The 27,694-nt window shown below is 39.8% G+C and overlaps 1 protein-coding gene across 2 annotated transcripts in view; it reads right to left on the bottom strand.

Annotated features, from left to right (window-relative positions):
* Positions 1-27,694, bottom strand: part of LOC147690173 (cholesterol 24-hydroxylase-like) — a 288,449-nt gene that overhangs the window by 18,336 nt on the left and 242,419 nt on the right. For both annotated transcript variants that reach the window (XM_086937766.1, XM_086937767.1), the window contains exons 11-13: positions 21,880-21,964; positions 21,213-21,323; positions 4,536-4,624 (exon numbers count right to left, since the gene is read on the bottom strand). In XM_086937766.1, the coding sequence (XP_086793892.1) occupies positions 4,536-4,624; positions 21,213-21,323; positions 21,880-21,964 (285 nt within the window). The remainder of the gene's footprint in view (positions 1-4,535; positions 4,625-21,212; positions 21,324-21,879; positions 21,965-27,694) is intronic.

Genomic DNA, 27,694 nt, shown 5'->3' with positions numbered 1-27,694 from the left:
CCTCTTCTATTCTACTCACTCGGGGCACCCGCCAAGGCTGCCCTCTCTCCCCTCTTCTATTTGTCCTGGCAGTAGAACCCCTGGTGGCAAAGCTCAGACAGCACCATCAAGAAAAGGCCCTTCGATGCTTCCCCCGTCCCATATTAATTTCTCTTTATGTGAAGGAAGTCACATTATATGTGAAAGACCCGATCCGGAACCTCAATATGCTCCTTCGGGAATTTGTGCGATTCGGCGAACTCTCGGGCATACACATCAATTGAGCAAAGCCTCAACTCTTCCCACTTACTCGAGCAGCAATGCCATTCCCCACTGACTTTCCCATAGAGTGGTGTGCGGAGGAAGGGAAGTATTTGGGGGTACATGTCACTAATGATCGCGAGGAACTACTGCGTCTTAATTATGGCCGTACGCTAGAACACAAAACAAGTAGTATCACTCGGTGGATAGCCCTCTCCCGCACCATTGTGGGGCGCATTTCTCTTATTAAAATGGTCGTCCTCCCTAAGCTCTTATATCTGTTATATACGGGTTTACCCTGGTAGACACTTCTTCTCTATGCTCCGATCAGAGTTAATAAGACTGGTCTGGGGCGGTAAGCAACCACGATTGCAGTGGGACTCCCTCATTCATCGCCACTCCCAGGGATGTTTTGATGTACCTAATTTCTAATTGTACTATCTGTGTGCCCAAGCACACTTTGCCCACTACTGGTTTCACCCCACCAGATATACGCCTCAAGTCGCAATGGAGCATTGGCTGGCAGACCGCATCCCGCTAAACAGGGTCATACTGACTGCTCCCAAGCCACTCACGGCGGGTCCAACCTCAGTGGACTGTACAGTTAGAGCATGGCAAAACGTTACTCGCCTACTTCAAGCTTCCATGCTCTACTCCCCGCTGCTTCCACTTACATATCACCCAAAGATGCCGGTCCTTCAGGAGGGAGTCTTTGCTAGAACAAAAAACTAAGTTCAAAAGGACTTGTTGGGGAGACCTCTAATTAAATGGCAAATTTTGCACCATGTGCAATTATATCAAAGAGCTCAGCCGTCCCCTATGAACGTTTTCTTGTATGTCCCCCTGAGACAGGGCATCAAGCAATATATACCATTGTACTCCTTGGAGCCTCCAACAGGGGCGCCCACTGCATCATATGTTACGAACCACTACTACTTCACATTTGGTATCTACTCTGTACCATAGCCTCTACATGTAAATAGTATACCCCCCCTGCACTGCACGTGCTAAAAGTAGTGCCGAGCTCAGACACATTATTACTGATCAGCAATGGGAATATTACTGTAAACAGTTTGTCTCTTCCAGCAGAAGACTGCACATAACTCACTACAAATTCTTACATTGTCTCTATTATGCTCAAGTCCGGTTACACCGTTACGGTCTCCGCGTCACTACCCGATGTGACAGATGCAAGATGGGAACTGTAGCACAGTGCATGCATACTGGCAGCAGGTTTTTGTGGTACTGGAGCTCCTGACACTCCAGGAAATTCCATGATCCCCGCTAATGGCGCTCCTTGGATATGCTGAGGTAATACCAGAGGCACAGCGCAAATGTGTGACATTTAGTACACTACTTGCCAGACGGAGGGTGGCTTGTAGGTGGGGCAGGGGCCGAGAGCCAGAATTCAAGGAATGGCTTGGCGATATGATCCTTTGGCAAAAACAAGCACATACTCCGAACTCCTCCCCCTTTCGTCCCAGCCTCAGGACATAAGGGACCCTCTCAAAATGTACCTCATAGAACATTCAATAGCACCCACTTAGAGTCCATGCTTGCACCCTTCCTAATGTAACCTGCGCCCTACTTTACTGTGAAAAAGGGACCATGGTTATTGCTGTGTTGTATCGATAACTGCTGTTTTAAACATTCATTATGCATCCATGTGGGAATTATTATGGATGGTGATGGTCGGGAGGGACCAACTGTTGATGTTTTAATTACTTATATTCGCATCTACTGCTATTACCACACAATGAATCATTCTTATTGCTGTGAATTGTCATTCTATGATATCTATAACATACTGGAAACATTTGTTTGTGATGTTGTATAAATGTAAAATGCAATACTAAAAAATAAAAATAAAAAGATTTTTAGCTACAACTTAAAGCTCTGGGATCAACAGTTTATCTAGGAAGAGACTGTCTATTCTGGCATATCTCTTCTGTGCTGCTGAGTAATGGGAAAGGTCCACCCCCAAACAGTGTCCAATACTTCAAGCTCCTACCAGTCCTCGGTCTTTCAACTGTGCCCTTCCCACTGGTAAAAACCCATGGTCCCTCTATCTTATTCTGGATCTTACATAACATGGCATAAAAAAGAGATTTAAATCTCCACCAACGGATCCCAAGGTCCAACATTAGAGTTTGGATTGTGTGGCTAAGGAATTCCTCTTGGCCCTGGTTTGTATGTAGATGGATGCCAGTATCAGAGGCTCTCCATTATGGACCCCTCTAATGGCTCTTCTTCTGCCCTCTTTATCTATCATAGCAACCAATAGGAGGCTGTGGTTCCTTCGGTCACGGGAAGTAAGACCACTAGATAGAAAGAGACCATTTAAGGTACCTCGTGTGATTCCCAGTACTGGTATTAATCAAAACTTGTAATGACCAAGACACTTAATCGAACGATCATGAAAAAGTATTTCCATTTTACTACTTCACCAAGTCACTTTGTCACAAAATAACAACATATTCTTGAAATGGAGATCATACACAGGATTATGATACAGGTTTACAATCAATATACAACTGATAACATATTGTGCATAATGCTTTTGTACCATCACCAATCCATGAGAACAATATAACTAGAAAAAAGAATCTGAGAACTTCTAAGGTACAGTTCCAAAACTTGAGAAAATGAAGTATGATCACAGCTGATGCAAAGTTTATCCCTACTGTGATTTTGGGAAAAGTATGAACAGGGAGTTAGTTATGCCAAAGTTTTTTGGGAGTCACAGCGGTGTTTGTCTTGTTTTTGATTGGCCTCCACAGAGGTCCTTCTAGCCTAATATCCTTAATTAAAGTTGTTGACGTGTTTCGACCGATGGTCCAGGGGTCTTTTTAGGATGGGAAATTGGTGGGCCTCTTTATCAGAAATGAGAAGAGGTTATATTTATAAAAAAAACAGGATTGGTGAGCCACCCAAGTGATTAGTGAGAGACAGGTGTCACATATGGGAAACATCCTGAACAATGACTCCGGAACGAGTTCCGGAGTCACGCAAGCCGAACAATGACTTGCCTGAACAACGACTCAGCCTTAACCACACATTTGTGTGGTTTAGGCTGATTCAGTCTAGTGGTTTTGTAGGTCGAGTGTGCTTCTTTGTAGGACTAGCATGTTCTTCCTGACTCTGCTGTAGAAGCGAATGCAGGTCTGAAATGTGCCTCCTGCATCCTTCAAAAATGTATACCTTATTGCAGGTTTCCATAATGATATGGCATGTAATGCCTGTAACAAAGAAGTGAATGAATATTAGGTAAATGCATGCAATGCCATGTTTGTCTGGAGGGAAAGAAGAATTGTCCTTGGTCTCATAGGTACATGGATAATTTGTGGATATTCTGGCCTAGGGTGATGGGCGATGTTAGTGTGCGTTTATTGAAGACTTGGAGTGGGCGTGGTGAATCATAGGACAGTGTGTGGACAGTCTGCCTGAGTTGGGAAAATGAATCATCTTATGATTAAATAGTCTCTGTCAGTGGAAGTGAATCTTAGCGGTACTCAAAATCTTTTTGAGTACTAGTAGTACTCAAAATCATTTTTTGTAGTAGTAGTACTCAAAACCTTTTTAAGTAGTACTATATTTCAGGCACCAGTATGTTTGTAGGGGACATTTCCGGTGAACCAAGATACCAACCACTGCCATTTTCACCAGAGAAGAAGTTTAGGGAACTCTGAGACGACACCGGTCAAGTCACATGAGGTGGGTGTTCTGGAGAAGCCTTATGTATGTATTTAATAGAGTTAGCTCATGTAAAATTCCTTTTATTTATTTGGGATTGTTCAGCCCTCTAACATTGTACGTAATAAAGTTTAATGTAGACATTCTATGTTTTGTGGGACAATGCTTTAATCCCCAGCATCTTTGAAAACCTTTGAACCCATTTTATATTGTTGCTTTGTGGGTAGAGCCTATAGTGGGTTACGGGTTCTTTTAAGAGATGCATTTTATACTTCTTTGAAGTTGAATAATGGAGAAACACAGTCATCCACATCATCTTTTGACGTTGTCAAATTTTTTATTAAAAGAGGTAATATACTGTGTAGTCTGAGGGCTAATACCATTGTTTAGCTGAGCTCCATGTATGCTTTTGAAATTACACAACTTCAAAGATTAAAACAAATTCAAAAGTAGTTGGGATACATAACAAATAGGAACCAGTATTAGAAAGACAGAACCCCAAGTACATGTGGTCAAACCAAAGATTTATTTCGAACAAGAGGCAGCCATGCTGACAATTTGAGCAGGCACTGAGTTATACACATTTAAAGAGAAATGCTTACTTTGGGGCAACAGGGCTAAATCGATCTGGGTTGAAATCCAAAGGATCCTTGTAAAACTCGCCTAGCCTTCCCATGACATACATATTGAACTGCAAAAAAGTACATTATTATTACCACAAGGTAACACTGTTACACTGTTAAATCATCGCCTTGCTAACATTTTAATGTTGTAAACGCAATAATGTGACAAACTAAGAGTTCAGTGTAATTGAATGAACACATTTTTGTGCACATTTTGATTTACACGATTTGCCATGTTTAGCATGTATTTTAAATGGTGTTTTAATTTCCTTTGAAATGGGAGCAAACTGTAGTAAGGCAAATCTTCTCTCTATCATCCCTTGCTAGCGATACTCCTTGAAACAGATGCATATACAAATTACAACAAATGCTATATAAAGGATAGGAACAGATTGTCATAAGGAGAAAATAGAGCCATCTGAGGGATATCTATTGATGGAGGTAAATGTCATGTGACGTCACATATCAGATATTGTCTAGCTAAAAGTAGCATCTAGGTTCTTAAGCCAGGACAAAGATTTTACTACACGGGCAACATTTTCACAGATTTTATACATACTGTATAAATGATGGCTGCCACGACCAAAAGACATTTTCTGCTTGAATCAGTATCCTGCCCGATCTTGCATATTTGTTTGAGAGGTCACTTGCCTCGTGAGATATGACTAAGTACAAAATGCATGAGTAATTTGGTGTAATTGTCCGGATAGTTGGAGACCTTATTCACAATTTTCCAAACTCCTAGTGCTGACACAACAGCTTGTAGGGTTAAAAGAGGAGAACACTAATGTTTTTGACGTGTGTCTTAAAAGCAGAAAATAGTTTTATTTCTATAGGTCTTTCTCAGGACCACAGCAACATGTTTGTAATGCATGTAATAGCTAGTGTAAGTCCCTGAATTTTACGCATTCCCAATAATCTTTTACTCTCTTTCGCTTATGCTTTCTTGTGTCATTTTTGTGGGAGAAAAATGGATGAATATTACTCATGGAATATATGTATCAGGTGGGTGTTGCAGCCCAAAAACTGTTTCTGCTATAAACTAAAAACAGTTTCTGCTTGCGCCATAAACCAACCGCAGTCTTTCGTGAATGTTGTATTGGAGGTAAACACTTCCATTCAATTTCCAAGCAGGCCAGTCAAAAGAATTTAGTGAAATATGCATTATTTTCATAGCAGTTGCTCCTACTACGTGTGGAAAACAAATTGCAATTTCACTCATCCTAGTTCTTTCCTATGGCATTGTGGTTTCCAAATTATAGATGAAGTTCAGTGACATGCATTGAAATAAGTTTCAGATGAATGTGCTATTATCTTAAATATTTCTTTGTGGGAACAATAATCCCTGCATAGAGATTGGGAAACCATCAGGAAAAGGCTGGACGTACTGTGATGATTGTGTTTGCTCTGAACTCTGTCTCCACATGGCAGGTAAAAACAAGTTTATTTAGACAATTGTCCATAAAATATTCTAAAAACTCACTTACCAATTAAAATCAATAAAAAGGCCCCCATCCTAACTAGCCAACTCCCCCTTCCCAATATAATTCATCATTAAAACTCTGTTTAAGAGACCGAAAAAAAACGGACAATTCCACCTGCCAAATCTAAATAACGAATTTCTGATAACAACTCTACAACTTTCCTCCTATGGAGAGTTACAAATTTAAAACTCTGTCTCCACATGAAACTTGTAGCTGATAAGAATTTTTCTGATTTTAGGAAATTAAAAAAAGAACTCTTACAAAAAGAAGAGTCATAGATAAGATTATGCTTCATTGAGGATTTTGAGGTGTAAGTGCAGTGGGAATTACAACAAATGTGTAGGCATAGTTCGTCTTCCTTGGCCCAGCCTTATATCCCTGATGTGAGCCATCAAGTGTCTGACCACTAACACTGCTACTTATGTCCCCCAAATAACCCCTCCTTTGGGAAGAGAATGCATATAAACAGAGGTCTTCTCCTATAATCATTTTTTGTTTCAAAATGTGTGCATACTTCACTTGCCCAAGGTAAATGTTATTTTTACATTATTTTTTATAGTGATTGTGTAATTATAGTGTGTACATGCCTTCTTCCCAGCAAAATGTGGCCATTGCCTCCGTGGAGAAGTGACAGTGCTGTAACATTCATTTGGTACTCATATACAGGCTGGCCTTGAGGCCAGGGTCCACTTTTTATAGCAATTATCATGGTGGCTCTGAGATTCTGGACCTCAGCCAAACAAGAATATTCCCAGTCAAAGTGTAGAAAAGTTGCCTATTGCAATAAATTCAGCAACAGCATGTGCACAAGTGTGGGATACATTGTGGAATGATTGTGAGGGTCCACAGATTCTAAAATTGCCCATTAATAAGTTGTTTGCATTATCCGCTATTTCTGAGGGCCTTCCAAATTAAAGCAGAGATCTAGAAGGAGGGATTTTGCTTTATTGCAGTTCTGCCATATTGGCATGGTACGTTGTGATGTTTATTCTTGCATCAGTTAGAAACACACAGGCATGAATGCTCCATGGGTTTAACAAAAACTAGATTCCATTTTATGTCAAATCACATTGAGACTTTGTGCTTTCTCGTCTTTTTCTTCTTCTTGTTTGATTAGGCCTTCCACAATTTTTCATGTGATACTATGTAGATCCTATCAAGCTCTTAGATTTATTCCACGTTTTGGGGTGGTTCTCCTTGTGCCTTACAGTCTCTACCCTCAGGGCACAAGTTGTGGCTATCAGGGTCATGAGAGAAAACTGAAGTTTCTCATCTCCCCAAGAGTCTTCTGTTAGCCTGCCTGCAATCTTTTGCTTGTTGAGGGGCTTGGCTAAGGCCATGAGGGCCCGCTAGTACATGTGAACCAATGCCAGAGAAGTTCCTGAAATATCTTTTCTTCAATACACTTTTCTTTCTAGTAATTACTTTTGCAATGGGCTAGTAGAACATAGGACACTCTCAAGATCAGTGGCAGATTTGTATTTGATCCTATGAAATATGTGACCAAGTTTAGCTCAGCATTCCCCAGTAATGATTATGTGATTCTTCCAGCTCTGTTTTCTACAGAGAAGGCTTGATTAGGAGACTGCTTGAGCATCTGTGAAGTGGTATGAGTCTATGTAGACTGGCCCTTCTTCAGTAGATGCAAAGTTATAAGTAATGCTCAATTACTGATAGGTAATCTTCATTGTACAGATTCCCAACATTCTCTAAATCAAAGTAGTAAATGAGCTAGGTAAATGACTTGTGCAAGGAGCAGTGTGGCTCTAAAGATACATGGATTGTTTTCTGAGAGTTCATACAAGCATGCAAGACTGACTTCTATGAATCATTACTCAAGCACATTCAGTTAACCCCTACGCTGCTGATGACGAGCTCAGCTCGTCATCAGCCACGGTGGTCGTGTGCGGATGACGAGTTGAGCTCGTCATCTAACGCGGCTTTTCGAAAAAAGCCGCACAGCGGAAAAATAACCGCCGCAGCGATGCGGTTAAAAGAAGGCATTCCCTCTCAATCCAGCCCGCAATCCTATCCTTTGAAAGTCTTTAATGATTAACTTTTTTCGAGATGTCTTTGCTTCCCTTGTCAAAATTCAAATTCAAATAAGCTTTATTCGATTTTTGCAATAAAATCATAAAATCCCATAGATTCACGATTGATAAACAATTCTGGATTAAAAATCATTAAATATATTAACAGTATCATATGTTAAAAAGTCGAGCTACACCCTTTAAGGAATACGTGTGCCACTAGTTTCCCTACATCTTATAACACATTTCAAATAACAAGCTATAGACCTTGTAAACGTTTCATACTCTATAAATTGTAGGAATACGAACACTGGCTGACATTATCTAACACCAAGTAGCCTTAAAATTGATAAAATCCATCTCTTTCTTTGTACAGCGTAAGATTTACAAAATAAAAGAACATGCACTGTTGTTTGCAAAGACTTATCATTACATGGGCACATACACATAATGTTTGACCAATCGTTCATTGTGGGGAAACTGGTTAGCCTATGATAGATCCCGAATCTAAACGGGTCAACATCATTCTGTCGTAGCTGCCTAACATTGGGCCCAATTTCGATCCAACTGCCACCGTAATGGAAAACGGGACCGACCGCCAGAGGTGCGGCGGTCCCAATTAGGATGCAGCCGCCACCCTGGCGGTCGCATCCCGCATCTTTTACATTGCAGCGGGTGGTGCTGTAAGCAGCACCCGCCGCAATGTAAAAGCTGTATGTTGTGCAGTGGCATGCACAACGTGACAGGCGCAGGGCCAGCCACCTTGTGCATGCCAATAAAGGGGGGTACCATGGGTACCCCTAAGTGCTGCCACCCCCACCCCCACCCAACGGGCCCCCAAAGCCTTTTACCGGATGCCTTTTCATGGCGGCATCTCCACTATGGAAAGGCATACGAACCACATACATCATATGTGCCTTTTCCGCCTGGCTGACAATCCGACCAGTGGAAAAGCAGTGGACGGACTTTCCATCCATCGCAGTACCCCCCTGCCATAGTAATATGGCGGGGGTAAATTTCGTGTGATGTCGTGCGGATCGCCACCACCCGCCACCCACGGGTGGGTAGTGGTTATCCGCACAACATCCTAATGACCCCCATATTTTTTTAAATACGTTTGAATATTGAAAGTGGTTAGCATCATTTGATTCTCATGTACTGTAATCTTTAATATGTCCGTTGAAAATCTAATAAGAAACATCAGACACAAATATCTTTTAACTGTCCCGGATGCCTGAGATCTTTCATAAAACGTTTAATATATTTTAGCCATGGGATTCTGGTGGCCCAATGTAATTTTAAGCTATCATTTAAAATATCCATATTAAAACCAGTTTTGGAGTTAGACCATATCCTATGCCACAATGAAATGGGTTGTATTTTTATAAGATCGAATATATACGGCATCCCTAATTCAGAATGGCATACATAAGTTGATGTACTGTTTGGAACGGCTAATCCAAATTTTGCATAAATGTAGAAAAGCTAGACGCAACTTTTTGCAGCCCCAATTGCGTACGCAACATCAAAACAGCATTGTCCGCATACAATGGGGCGGGTATCGCACATCTGTCTATTTGTGACAAGTCCTTGCACTAATTCGCCAGGACTTACCCTAATTTATTTATATACAATGTAAAATGAAAAGGAGGCAACACGCATCCTTGCCTTACTCCTTTTCTGATTTTAAAAGTGGCCGTGCACTCCCCAGTAATCTTGTATCGGACCCTTGCTTTTGCATCTCCATATAGCTGCCTCAAAAACTGATTAAGAGGCGTTTCCACACCCAAGTCTTCTAAAATTTTCTAAAATTTCTCATGTATGACACAATCAAAGGCTGCAGTCAAATCTACAAATGCCAGATGTACTCTACCATGCATGGCCAGTGTATACTTTCCCAGAAGGATATTCAAATTTAGACCCTGCTCGACAGTACCTAGGCCCTGACAGAAGGCATATTGTAATTCAGTTATGATGCCTTTTCTTCAGCACAATATTTTAATCTATTCAATATATTATGTCCCACCAGCTTAACCAAAGATTCTAACAAAGATATGGGTCGATAACATCCAGGTCGTGATGATCTCCATTTTTATAAATTGGGACCAGTGTTGATTCCGACCAGGTCGTTATTAGGGGTGGGCGTAGTTCGCGAAGTAGCGCTACGCGTAGCTACGCAAAGTGCCCTTCGCACTACTCGAGCTACGCATAGCACGACGGGAACTGCGTAGTAGCATGTTCGCACTCTGCAAGATGTCATTTTCAATGATTGCACAGGGCGGACAAGAATCCGGCACTGTGCAATCATTGAAAACAGCATCTTGCACAGTGCGAGCTGTACTTTTCTGCCGCTCAAGTAGATTTTTACTCGAGCTGCAGCTTTCTCAATGCTGACTGGTAGTTTCTCATCGCGAGTGTTTGTGAGCATGTGCGACCACTTGCAATGAGAAACCTGACCTCCCCGCGTTGAGAATCTCGCCGGGAGGTTTATTTTCCCTGCTTGCGATCGGCAACTTGATGTTGCTGATCGCGAACAAGGAAAAAGTCTTGCAAGGATGTCATTTTGCTTGCTCGTGGTCGCCAACTTGACGTTGAGGACTGCGAGCAAGCAAAAAATGACCGCTGCACTACACTACGCTACGCGAGTTCGCACTGTGCTACGTGCAGTTAGCGTAGTGCGGGGTTGCACAAACTTCACAAACTGCGCGAGCGTAGCGTAGTGCTTTGCCCAGGCCTGGTTGTTATAAAGCAGGAAGAGCAACATGCTGCTATTACTTGAGTCAACAATGGGCCCCATAGGGGCAAATTTGATTTATAAAGGCCGCAGGGACTCAATCAGGGCCTGGAGCTTTCCCGCCCAAGCTAGCATTGATGGCTCAATTGACCTCTTCTAAGGTAAAAAGTAAATCTATAGGGTGGTGAATAGGTGGCAATATCTCGTGAGGTTTTTTTGGATTAGCCATTACAATCTCATGTACAGTTTCATTTTACATGTTCAAGTAGTGATCCATCCATTGGTCCTCGGTAATAGCTATCTCTAAAGATGGCAGATCTTGAGGGGCTTCCAAAAGGCTGTGTTATCTCTAGTTAGTGGGGCTTCATGCAAAGCTACCCATAATTCGTTGCGTGTTTATGTTCTTCAAGGGCACATTTCTATTCCCCCCTGGTCACTTTAATTTTTTGTTGATTTTTAATGGGCTAATGTAAAGTGTGTTTCAAGATACTATGAGCTTTGGTACATTTGGTGTCAAACCAGACCTGTTCAGCACTATGAGATTTGTTGTTCTCCAAAAATAAGGCCTTCTTAACATTGCTAGTGATCTGTGCAAAAGATTTAAAAATTTAAACATGGGGTGTAGTTTCATTGAGACACACTAAAAAGGCAGATTTACAGTTAATTAATAATGACTTAGTGAATTTGGTCAAATCCACCATAGGCCAACGTAAGGAAGAACCATTTGTCTTATTCAGAGCTATGTTCTGAACTATACGAGTCAACTTGCCCTTGGAGTTTATTATGTCACATGGAAGTAAAAAATAAATACTTAGTGGAAAATGGTCACTCATTGCGTTTTTATGAATTGTGAATTTTTTAAGCCTACTGGAATACCTAAATTCTGACAATAGAATATAATCAATGGTGGAGCACATGCATAAACAACAGTTGATGGACAGAATGCAGAACAATGTCATACATTCACCCCAGCACAGAGATCTGGGCCTAAATCCATAGTTATTTTGCTCACTATGCAATTCCAGTTTAAACCCAGCCATATGCAAATCAGTCTTGACCATGTTCCCAATGAGAACAGTCCAGCCCGAACTGCCAGGCCAGGTCCTCCCTGGACTGGAAACAAGCATCCCAGGACTGGTTTCAGGGTTTCACCACTCTTCAGCCAGGATAGCTTGATTCTAGTGGCATTGAGAGCGCGGGACCCACGTCTGGGCATACCCATCCCACTCTGGGTGACAAATGCAAAAACAATACATCCCTCTACTGTTGAAAGTATGATAGAAGGGAACTGGCAGAGAACATAAATTATTGGCAAAGCCAAGATCAAATGAGAACATGGTTTTGTTCAAATGTTACCCAAATATGGTATGTGGAAAATGTATATAATTAATTCAATTATTAGACGTGATTCCACAAGTATCCCACTCAATATGTGGGCACAGAGCAGAATTGAAATCCCCACCCCAAATAACACATACATCTTTTGCTTTATCATTCTGTATGGTATTCAGGTCTCTACTCAATTTCCTCAGTACTCCCACAGTTAGTTGGTATATTATTATAAAAATTCAACAAAACTAAACAATGTATTTTATCAATATCACATGTCAGAATCTGATAATAAGTTTCTGATTTCTTCAGTTCAAGTTTATTTGCATTTACATCATTTGGAAATATATATACATACATCACTTTCCAGACTCTTATGGAGTCTGTAGGCCTTATCTTGGGTCTGACTTGGGAGGGGTGGAGGATGGGGCACAGGGAGGGTCGTGGGGGGGAGACGTTTCAAAAAAAGAAAAAAACAAATCCAGGTATAAAACAGGAGGCACTAATGCTTTAACTATTTTTATACTAACCCTAGGAAGTACATTAACAGAACCTGCGCTATATCAGGAAATTAATCGAATATTGTTAGTACAGATATCTAGAGAAATAAGAAAAAAGTCTGTATGGGGAGATTAACCATAAGTACTTGGAATATTGCTGGGCTTCGTGATAGAGACAAGCGCTCGCGATTGAATGAGATAATCTATCAAAACCCCACAGATATAATATGTCTCCATGAGACTCACTTGTCCTGGGACAAAATGGATTTATTAAAAATCAGGGTGTATAATCTACTCTCTTGCACCACTCAAACATCTAATACACGTGGGGTAGCGATACTCGCTAAAACCTTCTTAGGCCAAGCTATCCGTAAGATAGCAGATGCTCAGGGCAGATGGGTTGTCATCGAATTGGCTCTGGGCATAACTGTCTGCTCGGTCTATGGATAAAATCAAGATGATCCTACTATCTTTGAGGAACTTGAGCTCGCTTTGTGGCCAGGCCCACTTGTTTTTTGCGGCGACTTGAACATCACGTTTGGACCCGCATTTAACAATCAGAGGTTGCAAAAACATCTTGGCCACAAACCGCGAGTATTCAATGCAATCAGCCGGCTCAGAGATAGCTTTGACCTGATTGATATATGGGATGCAAAAAATCAGTCAGACCCGGGGTTTACATACTCCTTATGTCCCCACAACAAATACGTTAGAATTGATCATATATTTACAACAAGGAGTCTCTCCAATCAAGCTACAATCATCAAAAATCCCAAAATAATCTCTGACCATAATGCATTAACCCTTACAATTAACTTAACTACCTTAAGCAGACAATGTAGGAGTTGGACCTTTGATAGGAAGCTGCTGGCTAATAATGACTAAATTAATTATATTACCAACTGGGCCCAAGGATTTTTTTTATATAAACCGCTTTAGTGCCCCAAGGTGTGTGGTTCGGGATTGCTTTAAAGCAGCTCTTAGGGGGGAAACAATCAGTTATGTAGCTAGAACTAATAAACAACGCAATAGGGAGTTCAATCAGAATATACATGAGCTAGCCATGATAGAGGGAGAACACACTGCACTAATAGCCCGAGGGGAGGATGGGAAACACACTATGTATAATATGCTTTTATTAAAAACAGACTTAAACTCTGGGTTGACCCAGAAAGCTGCAGAAATTTATAAAACACAGAAACATATATGAGAATGGGGAAAAAGTTGGCAAACAACTCGCACTGCGCACTCGCCAGAAAACCTCCTATAGTGCAATCTCAGCTATACAATCAGGAGGACACACACACACACACAAACAACTGACATAATTATTGCATTCCAACGCTACTATCAGAAGCTCTATCAGTAGGATAGTATAGCTAATAGGGATGAATCCAACATATTCCTAAGGGATTACCTAATTGACCCAGATATGAGCAAGAGCATAGATGCTGCAGCCCGGGAGGACCTCGAGAAAGAAATCACTCTTACAGAAGTGCAAACAGCCCTCTCCTCTCTTGCCTCAGGGAAGACTGCTGGTGTGGACAAAATCCCCCTTGAGCTATATAAAGCTCTGAGTAAATGTATAAGGCCTCTCCTACTCGATTTATTTCTGGGAATACAATGGTCTGGAACTCCTCAGGAGTCTTGGAAGGAAACAAATTTAATTATCTTCCCAAAAAAGGGAAAAGCCAACTGTCATCATATTTCCCAATCTCATTAATAAACTCAGACTCAAAAGTGTACGCTAAAATCATGGCTAATCGGCTTGGGAGGATTGTCGAACATCTGGTCTCCCCATGGCAGCATGGATTCATCCCCGGAAAAGGCATGACCGACCATACTCGTAGGGCCATTTCTCTTTTTGACATTATGTCCAGGACGGGGGGGGGGCAGATGTCGATGATCCTCCTGGATGCTGAGAAGGCCTTCAACCGCGTGTCGTGGGATTTCCTCTGGGCAACATTGTTACACAACAACTTCAGCCCCAACTTTGTAAAATCAATTAGGGTGATGTATCAGGATCCTAAAGCTAAACTCCAGATAATAGGCTCCGAATCAAGCTTAATTCAAATCTCAAGAGGTACCAGGCAAGGGTGCCCCTGCTCCCCAATAGTATTCGCACTATACATAAACCCCCTGATTTTGAAACTTTTAGAAATTAAAATAATCAAACCTGTAGTGACTGGCCAGTATGAAACTAAAATATTGGCCTATGCCGATGATATTGCTGTGTTAACACCCAGTCCAGCTGAGTCTATTATTGAAATAGAGGCTGTCACACAAACATACAGGCGTTACTCGGGATATTCTCTCAATAAAGATAAAACAATCATAATCTGCACCAACAATATTGAATTTACCGACCCCAGAAAAGCTGAAAAAGGCACATATCTAGGTATATGCATAAGTCTAGATGTCAAATCTATCCCCAAATTTAATTATGAGCCATTAATAAATACTATTGGAAGGGATTTAGAACGAGTCAATAGCGTGCATCTGTCAATGATTGGCAGGGGAAAGTTCTTGAAAATGAACGTAGTCCCCAGGGCATTATATCTATTTCAAGCAATCCCCCTGATCTCTGAAGACAACATTTTAAAATCTCTTGAATCTCAAATGTCTAAATTTGTGTGGCAGCACGGTAAAATCAGGAGATCTCTGAAATTCCTCTCTCTGCCACAGCACAGAGGTGGATTAGCAATCCCCAACATGCTATTCTACTTCTGGGCAGCTTTTCTTCAACAAATGGCCCCACTTCTGAGCACCACCCCATCTACCTGTAACGCAGAGGTCATAGCAATACCATCTATTTTTGAGCTGTCAATAGGGCCGAAATCTAAATGCCTTTTTTTAAGACATTTAGAGCCGAGCTATTTCAATTTTTTTTTATTTAAGGTCATCTCTAATGCCTGGAAAATCTGGACAAGGATGGTTAAACACATGCAGATCTCAAAGATAAATCAACACACCCCCCTGTGGCATTTTGCCATGGTCCCTACACTAGCCAATGATGATATTGCCAGGAAATGGGAAAACATAGGAATTATTACAGTTGGTGATTTTTTGAGCGAAGATATATATACTACCTTTATGGAACTACAGAGAAAATTGTATTTACCTAATGGTGACTGCTTCAAGTTTATTCAGGTCTATACTATTCTAACGCTTGAAGCACATAATATTAACCTAGAAAGAATCCAAATTATTAAAACTATTACCAAAAAAGCTACTAGAATTGTTTCTATATACGGGCTTCTCTTAGAAAAATTGCTTGACGATATGGAGCAAACCAAAATAGTTTGGGCTGGCAAGTTGGCTAACCCAAATGTAGATATCGATATGAGCTTATCCCTATCATCACGCTTGCTCATTTCGTCTAGTTCAAAATCCCAGACATACAAAACTATCTATAATCTATATTTCACTCCGTCGAAACTATATGCCTGGGGAAAAAGGATAAACGACGATGTCCCAGATGCGCCACAGGTCCAGCTACGCTTATACACATGTTTTGTGAATGTGATAAATTAACGCTGATCAAAATTATGATGCTTGACTTTTGGGAGGAGGTGTTTGGGCATAAAGTAGCGGATTCTCCCACTCTGTACATGCTTGGGTATGATAGCACACTTGAACTCAGTGCGGAGGAAGAAGCAATGTTATTTATTGGCACCGCTGTGTACAGAATAATACTCGCAGTCCGCCAAGCTTCCAAATGTGGTTGGCTCGCTTTCTGGGGATATTCAATCAAGAAAGTGCTATCTATGCTACCAGGGGAAGACAATCGAGTGGACGGGGCAACAAGATCTGGTCACCCATAACAACATGGAGTTTAGGGTTTAGGACTCTCTCACCTTAGATTGATGTATTCACTTGGGCATTTAAGTATTGTTATATATTTTATGTATAATATTAGATGTATATGTAACTCATTTATTTATTATGAATTTATCAATTCCTGAAATCTACCTTAGAAACTACCTGATCTGTGTATATACGTACTTCTTTTGCTATTGTTCAATCATCTATTTTCTATTTCTGAATGACGTCTGTAGTATCTGGATTTGATAATAAAAAAAATTAAAAAAGGAAATATGTATACATAACCCCCACTTATTTCTTCCGTGAACAGAAGGTACTGCAGTAGTGTGAAAAGTTTTAAATCTGTTAATGTGCATGGTGTCCTTCGCTCAAGTTTCCTGAAGGCACAATATGTTGAATTCCCATATGAACTCTATCCATTGGGGATTAATAAGCTTTGTACAAATTCCTGCCACATTCCAAATAAAATGTGGCAAAGATCCCTCTTGCCGTTATCTAACTTGGTCGTATCATTTACTTTATGAGGTGTTGTCTATATTTGTATGAGGTATTTCTGTAATTAAAGACTTATCTGGGGCAACCATAATGTCAATTGTGGGGGACAAAGATTTCCTCTAAACAGTACAGGGTTGAGGTTCTTGTGTGAGAGGGCGTATTAAGTCCCCCCCGTACGCCTATTGGAACCCCTGCCACTCAATTCCAAGCTACTAGTCAGAATCCCGTTTTGGCTTACATTAGTGCCCACTAACGACTTTCTAGTTACCAATCACTGTGACTGTACTTCCCCAGAAGCCATGGCAACATTAGCATTAGCCTCTGACACAGACAGTCAGTCTGGATTGTTAAGATCCCTCAGGGGGCAGAAGGGTTGGGCATTGAGTATATTCCCCCAACAGATGAAGGCGCTCCTGCTGAAGTTAAACATTGGTTACTGATTATAATATTATGTGGAGGTCTATAAAGGAACCCCAGAGTTGGTACTTTAATGTCAGAATCATTAAAAAAAATCTGAGAAGTCTGTCGCAAGGTGTTATGTGCTAATTCTGGGAATCAAAATGTAATTATAACGCAATCACCCTCAAAGGTCTTCCTCAACCGTCCTAGCCACACTACCCTCAAGGCCATCAGAATATGTCTATGGTCATCCATTTTAAATTTGGCATATTTCTACAGCCTGTGTGTGACTTTATTAATCAATTAGACTGAAGATTCATCCCTGAGCAAACCCAGACCTGGACCCCTGCTAAAAACACGGTGTATGGGCAACACGCTGGGGGAAGATCAATTGTTGGCAAACCCTGGCTGTTAGCAGTAAATAGGCCACCTATAACACCTTCCCTATGCTGTGACACAGTATGCTGGCTGGGCAAAATCAAGATCAATGGCTGACTGCGAGGGGTTTGAAGCAGTATGCCCAGGGGCCCAGGCTCACTAGTCAAGGGTCCTATGGACCTGCGGCTGGGAGAAAGGGGCTGATTAGTGCTCCGAGGTTCAAGAGGGGGAATCCTTCTTTGTGCTAAGTCTTGCTCCATGTTAACAGTAGAGGGCACTCATTTTATGGGTGCCAGGGCATTTCCAACTCTATCTAGTGAGTCTCTAGAATCCCTCATTATTTTATTGAGCTCATTATAGAATATGGACATTAAATCAGTCATTTTTTCTGCAATTTTTTGTTTCAGAGGTATCCAGAGCTCTTCTATAATCCTTGGGTCGACAGTTACAGTTCCTTCTCCTTTCGTGAGGGACTCTGTCTTTTCTAACTTCTTGCTCATGTGTCTCGACCTTTTAGGAGCTGGAGACCCCCTCAAGTCCGCTTCCTGTACTGAGGCAGAGGGCACCTTGCCCATGTTGTTGTTCATTGAATTACTGTGATTACTGGTACTAGAACTAGAGCCCTCTGTAACCCTTGGGCTACTACCTAAGCTTTGTCCGGTGATTTAAGCATGAGTAGCTCTGAGGTTTCCCTTGTAATTCTGCTATCATATAAAGTTTATGCAACCCCAGTTAGAAAATTAATTCACCCAAAGAAAATAGGCTCCTGTTCCACCCCTTGTGGCACACTTTAATACGTTTATAATGTTCAGAAAACAAACTTGGGGGATAGCCCATACTCTAGAGGTGATTCAACTTCTCTGGGTATTTCAAAGCACCTTCCACTGCATACAGCTATTTACTGGAGCTCATTCATAGACTTACAGCATCAGTTGGAGCTCAGTAAACGCAATGGGAGAGGGAGAGTGGTAAACTCTATGAGAGATCAAGTGTTAGCTTACCAAACATCAAGAGTGCAACTGAATGAAGTTCAGTTCAAAGTGGATGCATGCAGGACAGGTTTTAAACATTACAGTTCAAGATAACAAGTAGTTAGAGAATTGTCATAGTGCCCCATAACTGTTATAGTTATGAGAATGGAAGCTAAGCACTTTGTACAATAACATTACATGGATAATAAGATGGATTGATTCGTGTACCTGGTATTCTTTTAATCGATGGAAAAAATATTAATGAAAAAATATAGACTACAAAAATATCGACCCCTATACTTAAACAGGTAAGTACAAAAATATTGATGTAATAAATATAGGTGTATAGAATATTAATTTTTATATAAATATAGAATAAAATATATATTAAATATATTACCAAATAAAATAAATGTAATATACATTTTAACAAAATATAACAAATACACGTAATAAAAAAGAATAAACACACAAACATAATTATTTATACATATATATTTAATTTACAACAATTAATAAACTATTGTTTTTAACTTATGTTAAAAGAATAAAATTATGTAAAAAATAAAAATATACATCAATATTTAAAATTAAAAACACTAAATTCTATAATAAATTAAAACATTAAACTATTAAAATAATATTTGAACTTACATTTCACAACAAAGTCAGTGCAACAGTAGGGAAAGTGTTAGATAGCGGAGGGGTAAAAATAACAATTTCCACTCCAGTGAATGCAACAGTAGGGTAAGTGTTATATAGTGGAGTAAATAAATTTGCTATCCCAATTCCAGTCAGTGCAACAGTAGGGAAAGTGTTGGATAGCCAATGGGTAAAAATTGCTGTTGCCACTTCAGTGAGTGCAACAGTAGGATAAGTGATGGATAGCAGAGGGATTACATTTACCATTCCAACTCCAGTGAGTGCAACAGTAGGGATAGGATTGGATAGCAAAGAGATAACATTTACTACTCACACTCCAACAGTTAAAAACATTTTATATGTAAAGAAATATTTTAAAAGTGAAAAATCAAATATAATAAATATATAAAAAGAAAACATATTATAATAATAATGACATATAACTACCTACAACTATTATATAAAATAAAATAATAAATACATTAAAAAAATCTTTTAAACTAGAAAATATTTGCAAACAAAAACATTAATTGATACATAAATGTATTTATTTTATTTCCTACCCTATAACACCACACCAATAACAAAACACTTCTACATTTAAATACAAAAATACTTTCATTATTACCATAATGAATAATCAATAAAAAAATAATATTGATAAAAAACGAATAAACATGAATTCATTACACATACTTTAACATACTGCCCACATCACACACCTACATTAAACTATAAAATAATAAAAACACAATTAAAACTTATTTTTGAATTAAAAATGATTAATGTTAACTAATGATAAAGTAATTAAAATGTATTTAATACCCACCCTTCACCCCTTCAAAAAAAACACACAAAAATAAACAATTACCCAAAATAAATATCAAATAATTAACATTGATTAACTATGTATTATTCAAAGGCAAATTATTTCCTGCCCTTGGCTGATGATCGTAATTTTTTTATGTTAACACTGCCTGTGAGCAGAATATCTGTCAATCAAGCATGGTTTTTGTAGAGCACGCAGCTACTCAAATGAGTGTCCCAGCACTAAGGTACAGGGACCATTAGTCAGGAGAGATTATTAGAAAGCCAGATTGAACAACAAAGTTTTAAGGCTATGTCTGAAGGCGCCTTCGTCTTTAGTGGCCTGCAGATAGAGAGAAAGAGCATTCCAGCCAGAGATGGTAAGAGCGAGGAAATAGGTACCACCCCATTTCTTCCTTCTGGTTTTTTGCATAACAGCCAACAGAGCATCTAAGGAATTCAGAGTTCTTACTGGAAGGTAGTGTGAGAGTCTACTGGCCAGGTAACGGGGCCTTGACTGATAGAAGGCTCTGTGGACCAGCACCTTGAATTGAGCTCTCTCACTGACTTGAAGCCAGTGCAGTTGTTTAATGTGCTGACAAATGTAATTGTTTTTCTGGAGATTTAGTAAGAGCCGGGCTTCAGCCTTCTGCAACAGCTGGAGTCTCTTAAATTGGTATGCTGGGAGCATAATCCAGCTGTGAGGTTATAAGGGCATGCAAGATTGAAGGATGTTAATCTTCTCAATGAAGTAGCACAACAGCTTTTTGCAGAGTTTTTGTAAAGGGGCCAGAAAGGGGGCTGAATGAGGAGCCATTTTCAACCATCTGTATATTCTGAGTAGTTCCATGCATGAATTCGCTATTTCAGCAGGTCACACTTGGAAATATGCCTGATTGGGTCTGATAAGGTCATACTGAGGGGTGAGTCGGCACCATGATCTATCAGCATCCATCCATAGTTCATTTCTCTAGGCCTTTACACTGAGATGCTGTTCAGTAATTGTATAACCAATATTTTCCGCAGTATGGTCATAGTTGCTAAATTAGCTACTGAACTTACAATTAATGAAACCTCAGCTGGAATGTTGATGCCTTCTATTACTGTGTCCTTTTCCAACAGGCGAGTAGTACCAGGGGCTGTAGGGTATATGCGAAGTGTTTCTTTAAGAACCTGCATAAATACGGAATAAAAGGAATATAGGATTAAAAACAATGTAAAATAATCTATTTCTAAGGCCACAATTATTGTATACACTGATCAGAGGTCATCAAAAGCCAGCTCAGAATTAAACATTATGCTATTAATCTTACTACAGGTTGCCAGAGGCATTGACAGTGATACAAGGTCTGTTTGTCAGATTTGTAGATGGCTACCACATTTGAGTTCCAGACCGTATAACCCATCCCAGTTTTGATTCAGCAAGTTGTTTTCAATTCACAAGTATCTGGTACATCATTTTTCCTAAATGTATTTTATGTGAAAAGAAAGACAATCACTAAGCTATCCATACGCAATTCATGCAACACAGAACAGCACTGTGGCCTTCATTTCAAAGTGTGAGGGTCAAGTTATGGACTCTGAGCCCTTCTCAGCAAAGAGTAGAATATATTGAGGGAACTTTCAAAATAAAACTACTACATTGAAAAACACACAACCTATTGAGGATTAATATGAATTGCAACTAAAATGACTGACAATGTTCTTGGGAATTATGGCCACTGATTACCTGTGACAAATACTGCATCTTGCCAAGGTCTTCATAATCAAGATCTCTTTTACATCCAATAACCTCATCAACTTCCGCTTGCACTCTGTGTAGAAAGTAAAATACAAATTGCTATATATTTAGTAATATTAAAATTCCATTTTTATGTGAATCATGAATTAAATGCAGTCAGTTATATAACAATTGTGATGATTGTTGTGATTAGCATAGATATCAGTACTGAATGAGAACTGCATTGTAGGGAGTTATGTTTCCATTGCCATGGGCACAAACTGTGATTGTCTGTGCCGACATAGAAAATTATGCATTATATTTCTGAAATAAATGTCACAAAATATTTTTGAAACCTATTATTTTGTGGGAAAAAAACAGTCTACCTCAGTCTACCAGGGAATAAGACATGCACTAAAGAATGTCTGACAAAATTAATTTCTCATTGTTATTCTTAACAAAAAATCGTACGTATGACAATTTAAATTTCATCAAGCATTTAGCTTGAACATCTCAGAGGGTTGCGGAAGTAGGAGGATAAACAGCCATCATAATTGATTCACTTGCACTCAGTCGATTATGTGAGCTTCATTTGTAAAAAGCTCTGTGAAGTCCTGTTTATTAATTTGCCTTTGCTTATACATTAAGGGGAAATATTATAGTTTAAAATAGGTGTGTAGCAAAACCTTCCTGTGAGTTTAACACTCTACTTAGTTATAAAAACTACAATCTCCTCCAATAATCTGGGTTTGAATGATAGTCAATTCTTCCGTCCTTAAACTATCTACCGCCCTTCAACTCCCAGTTTGTCCCCATATGATTTAACACCCACGTAAGGGCCATCAGATCTCTGCGGGGAAAAGGTCCTAATGTGCATAGAATTCTTTACGGTTGTGTAAAGTGACATAGATATAAATTGACCCATGTACACCACCACAGACACATTTTTAATTCGACCTGTGATGGTCTTAGACCTGTTTTTCCCCACAGAGGACTGATGACACTTATATGGGCAAATATATATCTCCAAACTACTAGTGAGAAACACACGCAGTCTCAGTCATGGACTTGTTTTTCGAAAGTTTGCCATTCACATGTAGAGGAACAAACCAATGATGAGGCACCAGGGCACTTACAGTAACAGCAGGCCGCATTGGTTGTTCCTGTGAAGTGTCTCTTCCCTACTGATTGATCATATAACTCATGGCTCTACTACAAAGTCGCACATGAAGATATTAGAGACAAAGCACTAGTACTAGCCAATCAGTACCATACATAATAACTGGACTGTGACACACCTACCTCCTTTGGAGGGTTGGGATTTTATTAATGACTATGGATGTGGATGGAGGGTCCTCATAACCCTAAAACACTATAGACTCTTAATTGTGAAACTCCTCTACCATATGCACCTGTAAGGTACCTTCACCTAAAATTACATTTTAACTGGTAACTGCTGACATCAAAGTTCGCAGACTTGAAAAACTAGGTTGGATAAAGTTGAATGGTCACACCAACAGGATATAAACTTAGGGCTCAATTGTATCCTAATGCACTTGAAAAAAGGCAGACGGGATAGCCTTACTGGAAAGTGTGCCTCGTTCTTTACAAACGTTACCAGAATAGCTGGAGATTTTAGATGGCTTTTTAAGCATACATATAGCAAACAAGTCCAAATTTCATCTAAGGAACGCTTATAAAATACCAAAGCCATATTTAAAAGTGCGGATAAAGCACAGTTAATACAAGATGTTTTATGGAACTCAACACTGTAGCGTAAGGTTTAAGGTAGAGCCTGGTATAAAACTAGAAATTGAAGATCTGCTCTAACCCTTTGGGGATCACAAGTAGAAATAGAAATTGAAGATCTGCACAAACCATGTGCGGATAATTCCCCATTCCAAATCCTGGCTGAATACTTTCTATATACAGGCTATATCTCACTGTCAATAATGTATATTGGATTCCTCCCACAAAGTAATGCGTAATTTAAGACACTCCAGGCCATACAGAAATATTGCCTCGTAAATTTGTATCAAAGGAATTATTGCTGCTTAGTACATGATGCACAAAAACCCAGCTATTCCTTTAGCTAAGGAAGTGACTGTGGACTTCTGCTCCTGTCTATGGAACAGCCAGGAGATACTGGCACTAAGCACCACTTTCTGTGAATTACCTGTCTTTGCTATGATAATCGTTTCACTTTCAGTGGTCTTGGTCTTTACATTGAACATCTCTCTATAGAGCTGAACCCAATACAATTTTCGATGCAAGCCAAGTGGAGACAAGACCAACATTATCAGGTCACCAACGTACGAATGGGACTCTGCCCATTTCCAAAACAGGGGATAAGGAATACACACCTGAAAGGGCCATCTTTATTTTGCAATATGTAGGAAAACAGGAGTGCTTTAACAGGGCCATTTTTATTTAAGCCCAATTGACGCTGGAATCTATTTAGTAAAACAATGGGTGATTAGTTGGTATCCAGGATTTTCCAAACGTTTCCTAGACTGCAGGTCAATCTAAAATATTCAATGAATATTACAAATACCTGTTGAGCTGGTTTAATGTTGTGTGAAAGGCTTAGGGCCAAGGCATTATACAGAGTGGAACACTGGGAAAGATATGTTGTTCCCCAAATGTCTGGTTGTTCTGCTTTGCCCATGAGTTCTAAAGAATTTAAAGATATATTGCAAATAATTTTCCTGATGTGTCTAAAAATGCTGTTGGGCAGTATCTAGATAAGTAACTTAATAACTCATTTTTGATACATACAGGGGTGAACAGAGTGCTTTTCAAATATATTGGAATTTGCTTTTACTACATACAAATTTCAAACAACTTTTTCAAAATCACCACTCAGAATTTTTGCTCAACTTTGAAGATGATGACCCCCATCTAGGCATGGGCACATGGGTCATTACTTTTTCTTATTAGTTGTACCACCTGTGCCACTGAAGGCTACGGAATACTCATCAGGGTGGCTGCCTACTTAGGGGGTCTTTTAAGTTTAGGAGTCCATCCTCCCAGGTACCAGAGCCCTGTCTGCCCTACTCAGAGACACATTCCTGCCTGGTGTGGATCTTTGTACTCTGAAGGGAGCCTCACTCTGCCATCTCTCTACACAGCACTGAATATCTGCATAATGCCTGCTCATCACATTTCTTTTGCATTAGGCAAAGAAACTTCCAAAATAGGAGTTGATTTTCTCTTTTTTTTTATAACATTTTTATTAGGAGATATGACATGAATCACCATATACACAAACAGTGCAACTCATATACTGACAGTCCCCTCATGCCATAGATCCCATTTTCAGTTTATCACCCCCCCCCCATCCACCCCCCACCCTGCATGGTTTGTCCCAGGGAAGAGAGAGATACAGATAATTAATCAATCATTTCATAAAGAGGATACAGGGATGCACGGATATACAACCTATTTACAAGTATATACACATAAGTGGTAAGAACTTTCCCCAAACGGACTCAGGAAAAAAAAAAGAAGAAAAAAAATTATCTCTGTTCTAGCCATTTGGTTAGAGGTTCCCATATCCGCTCCCTATCCCTCCTAGCACTTATTCCTCTTCTTTTAAATACAGAGATTTCCCATTTATAAGTACTAAGAAATTTACGCAACCAAACATGTACAGTCGGGGGGGCTGGGTCAAGCCAGACAGTAGCTAAACATAGCCTCAGAACAGTCATTGCAATAAATATCAACTTGCGTTCAGGTTCAGACATATTTTGATCGGTGACCCCAAGCATGATAACCTGGGGTGTTAATACAACAGGAAAACAGAGCATTTGTCCCAAACGCTGTTCTACTCTTTGCAATAAATGACCCAAAGAGGGGCAGGATGCAAGCATATGGACACTGTCCGCAGCGAGTTCCCCACACCGTGGACAGTTTATCCCAGCCACCCCTCCCCATTTATCTATTCGAGAAGGTGTTATATACAGGTTAAACCAGGTTTTAAAACATTGCACCTGCAAGTTGGCAGAAAAGAAAGCAGATTGACTATATAAAAGTGAATCTTCACAAACCCCTTGACCAGCTTGAACCCCAGCATCCCAGCGCATAAAGTGTTTACTCAAGTCATCAGGTTTCTTAGCATTCAGAATTTTATAGATAGAGGATATAGATAGAGGATATGGATGTTTGACCCCCTTATATAGCTTCAATTACAGGATTAGAAGCCCAACTTGTAGTTCTTTTACAAAAAATATCCCTAATCTGTAGAAACTTAAAAAATTGTCTATTACCTAATCCATATTTTTGTTTTATAGCTTCAAAACTCATTAATCCTGAGGTAGACATTATATCCCCGATCCTTCTAACCCCATGGGAGGATCAGTCCTTAAAATAGGCATCCCGAAAAATGTCTGGAAATAACCCATTATTTGCAAATGGAGAATATATATGCAGTCTGCCTATATCAAGCATTTTCCGAACCGATGTCCACACTTTGTACGCACCACGAGAACCTTAAACCTGACCCGCTTAAAATACGAGAAATCAATTTGTCTAAACAAAAGTCCCTGTGCTGTAGGTCCTAAAATTAGATGATAGATCGAGATATCAGAGCGATCTGGGGAGTCCACATACAATAAATCAGAAATGAGTGTTATAGACCAACAATATACCTGAAAATTTGGTACTGCCCAGCCCCCCCTATCTCTAGGGAGAGTCATGAACTTAAGAGCCCTTCTTGGTCGCTTGCCGGCCCATAGAAACCATGTTATTATCTGGTCTAGTTTTTTAAACCAAGTTAGGTCGCTCAACAAGGGGATGACTCTTAAACAATACGAAATCCTAGGTAAAAAATTATTTTTATTACATTACATCTGCCCATTAAAGTCAGATGTAAGTTATTGATTCGACGCGCCTCAACTTCCAATTTTCGAATTAAAGGACCCAAAATCAGTTCTATTATCTCATCAGGTTTAGAACCAATCTCTATCCCCAGATATTTATATTTGCTTACTATATGAGGATCTGTCCAGTTAATTTTATCATTACAAATGATTTGGGTCTTCGCTTCATTTAAATGATAACCAGATATTGCCCCAAATTGTGAAGTTAAAGTTTGGATTCCTTGAAAAGCTAACCGAGGGGAGTCCGTTAATATGGCGAGATCGTCAGCATAACCAAGGATTTTGGTATCCCCCCTTTAGCCTGTACTGGACGAATAGAAGCTTCATTTGAGATTTTCCTAATTAAGGGGTCAATATAGATCGCGAACAGTAAGGGGGAGCAGGGGCACCCCTGCCTTGTTTCTCTACCCATATTAATTGACGCCGACTGGATCCCCATTATTGAAACCTGGGCAATAGGTTGAACATAAATGCTCTTAATAGCACGGATAAACTTCTCTCCTAGACCGTAATGCTGTAATGCGGCCCATAAAAAAGGCCAGGAGACCCTATTAAAAGCTTTCTCCGCATCCAGCAGAATTAAAGCCTTACGGTCTCCTGTAACCTTGGTATAGTCAAAGATTGCAATTGTTCGGCGGATATGTTCAATCGTTTCTCGGTCTGGCACAAAACCGTGTTGTTGAGGGGAGATTAATTTTTAATCACACTTGCAAGCCGATTAGCAAAAATTTTGGAGTAAATTTTAATATCACTGTTTATTAATGTAATAGGTCGATAAGAACCAGTATCAGTGGGTATCTTCCCTTTTTTTAAAAAGGTCACTATCCTTGCCTTCCGCCAAGATTCCTGGGGGTTCCCTCCTTTAAAACTTGTGAAAATACCTCTATTATTAAAGAAACAAGTTGTACCCTAAATGTCCTATAAAATTCTCCTGGTAGGAAATC

The sequence above is a fragment of the Lissotriton vulgaris genome, chromosome 9 (genome assembly GCF_964263255.1).
Source record: "Lissotriton vulgaris chromosome 9, aLisVul1.2, whole genome shotgun sequence".
NCBI classification, from domain to species: Eukaryota; Metazoa; Chordata; class Amphibia; order Caudata; family Salamandridae; genus Lissotriton; species Lissotriton vulgaris.
The sequence above is the reverse complement of the archived record's forward strand: the minus strand, read 5'-3'. Positions and strand labels throughout refer to the sequence as shown.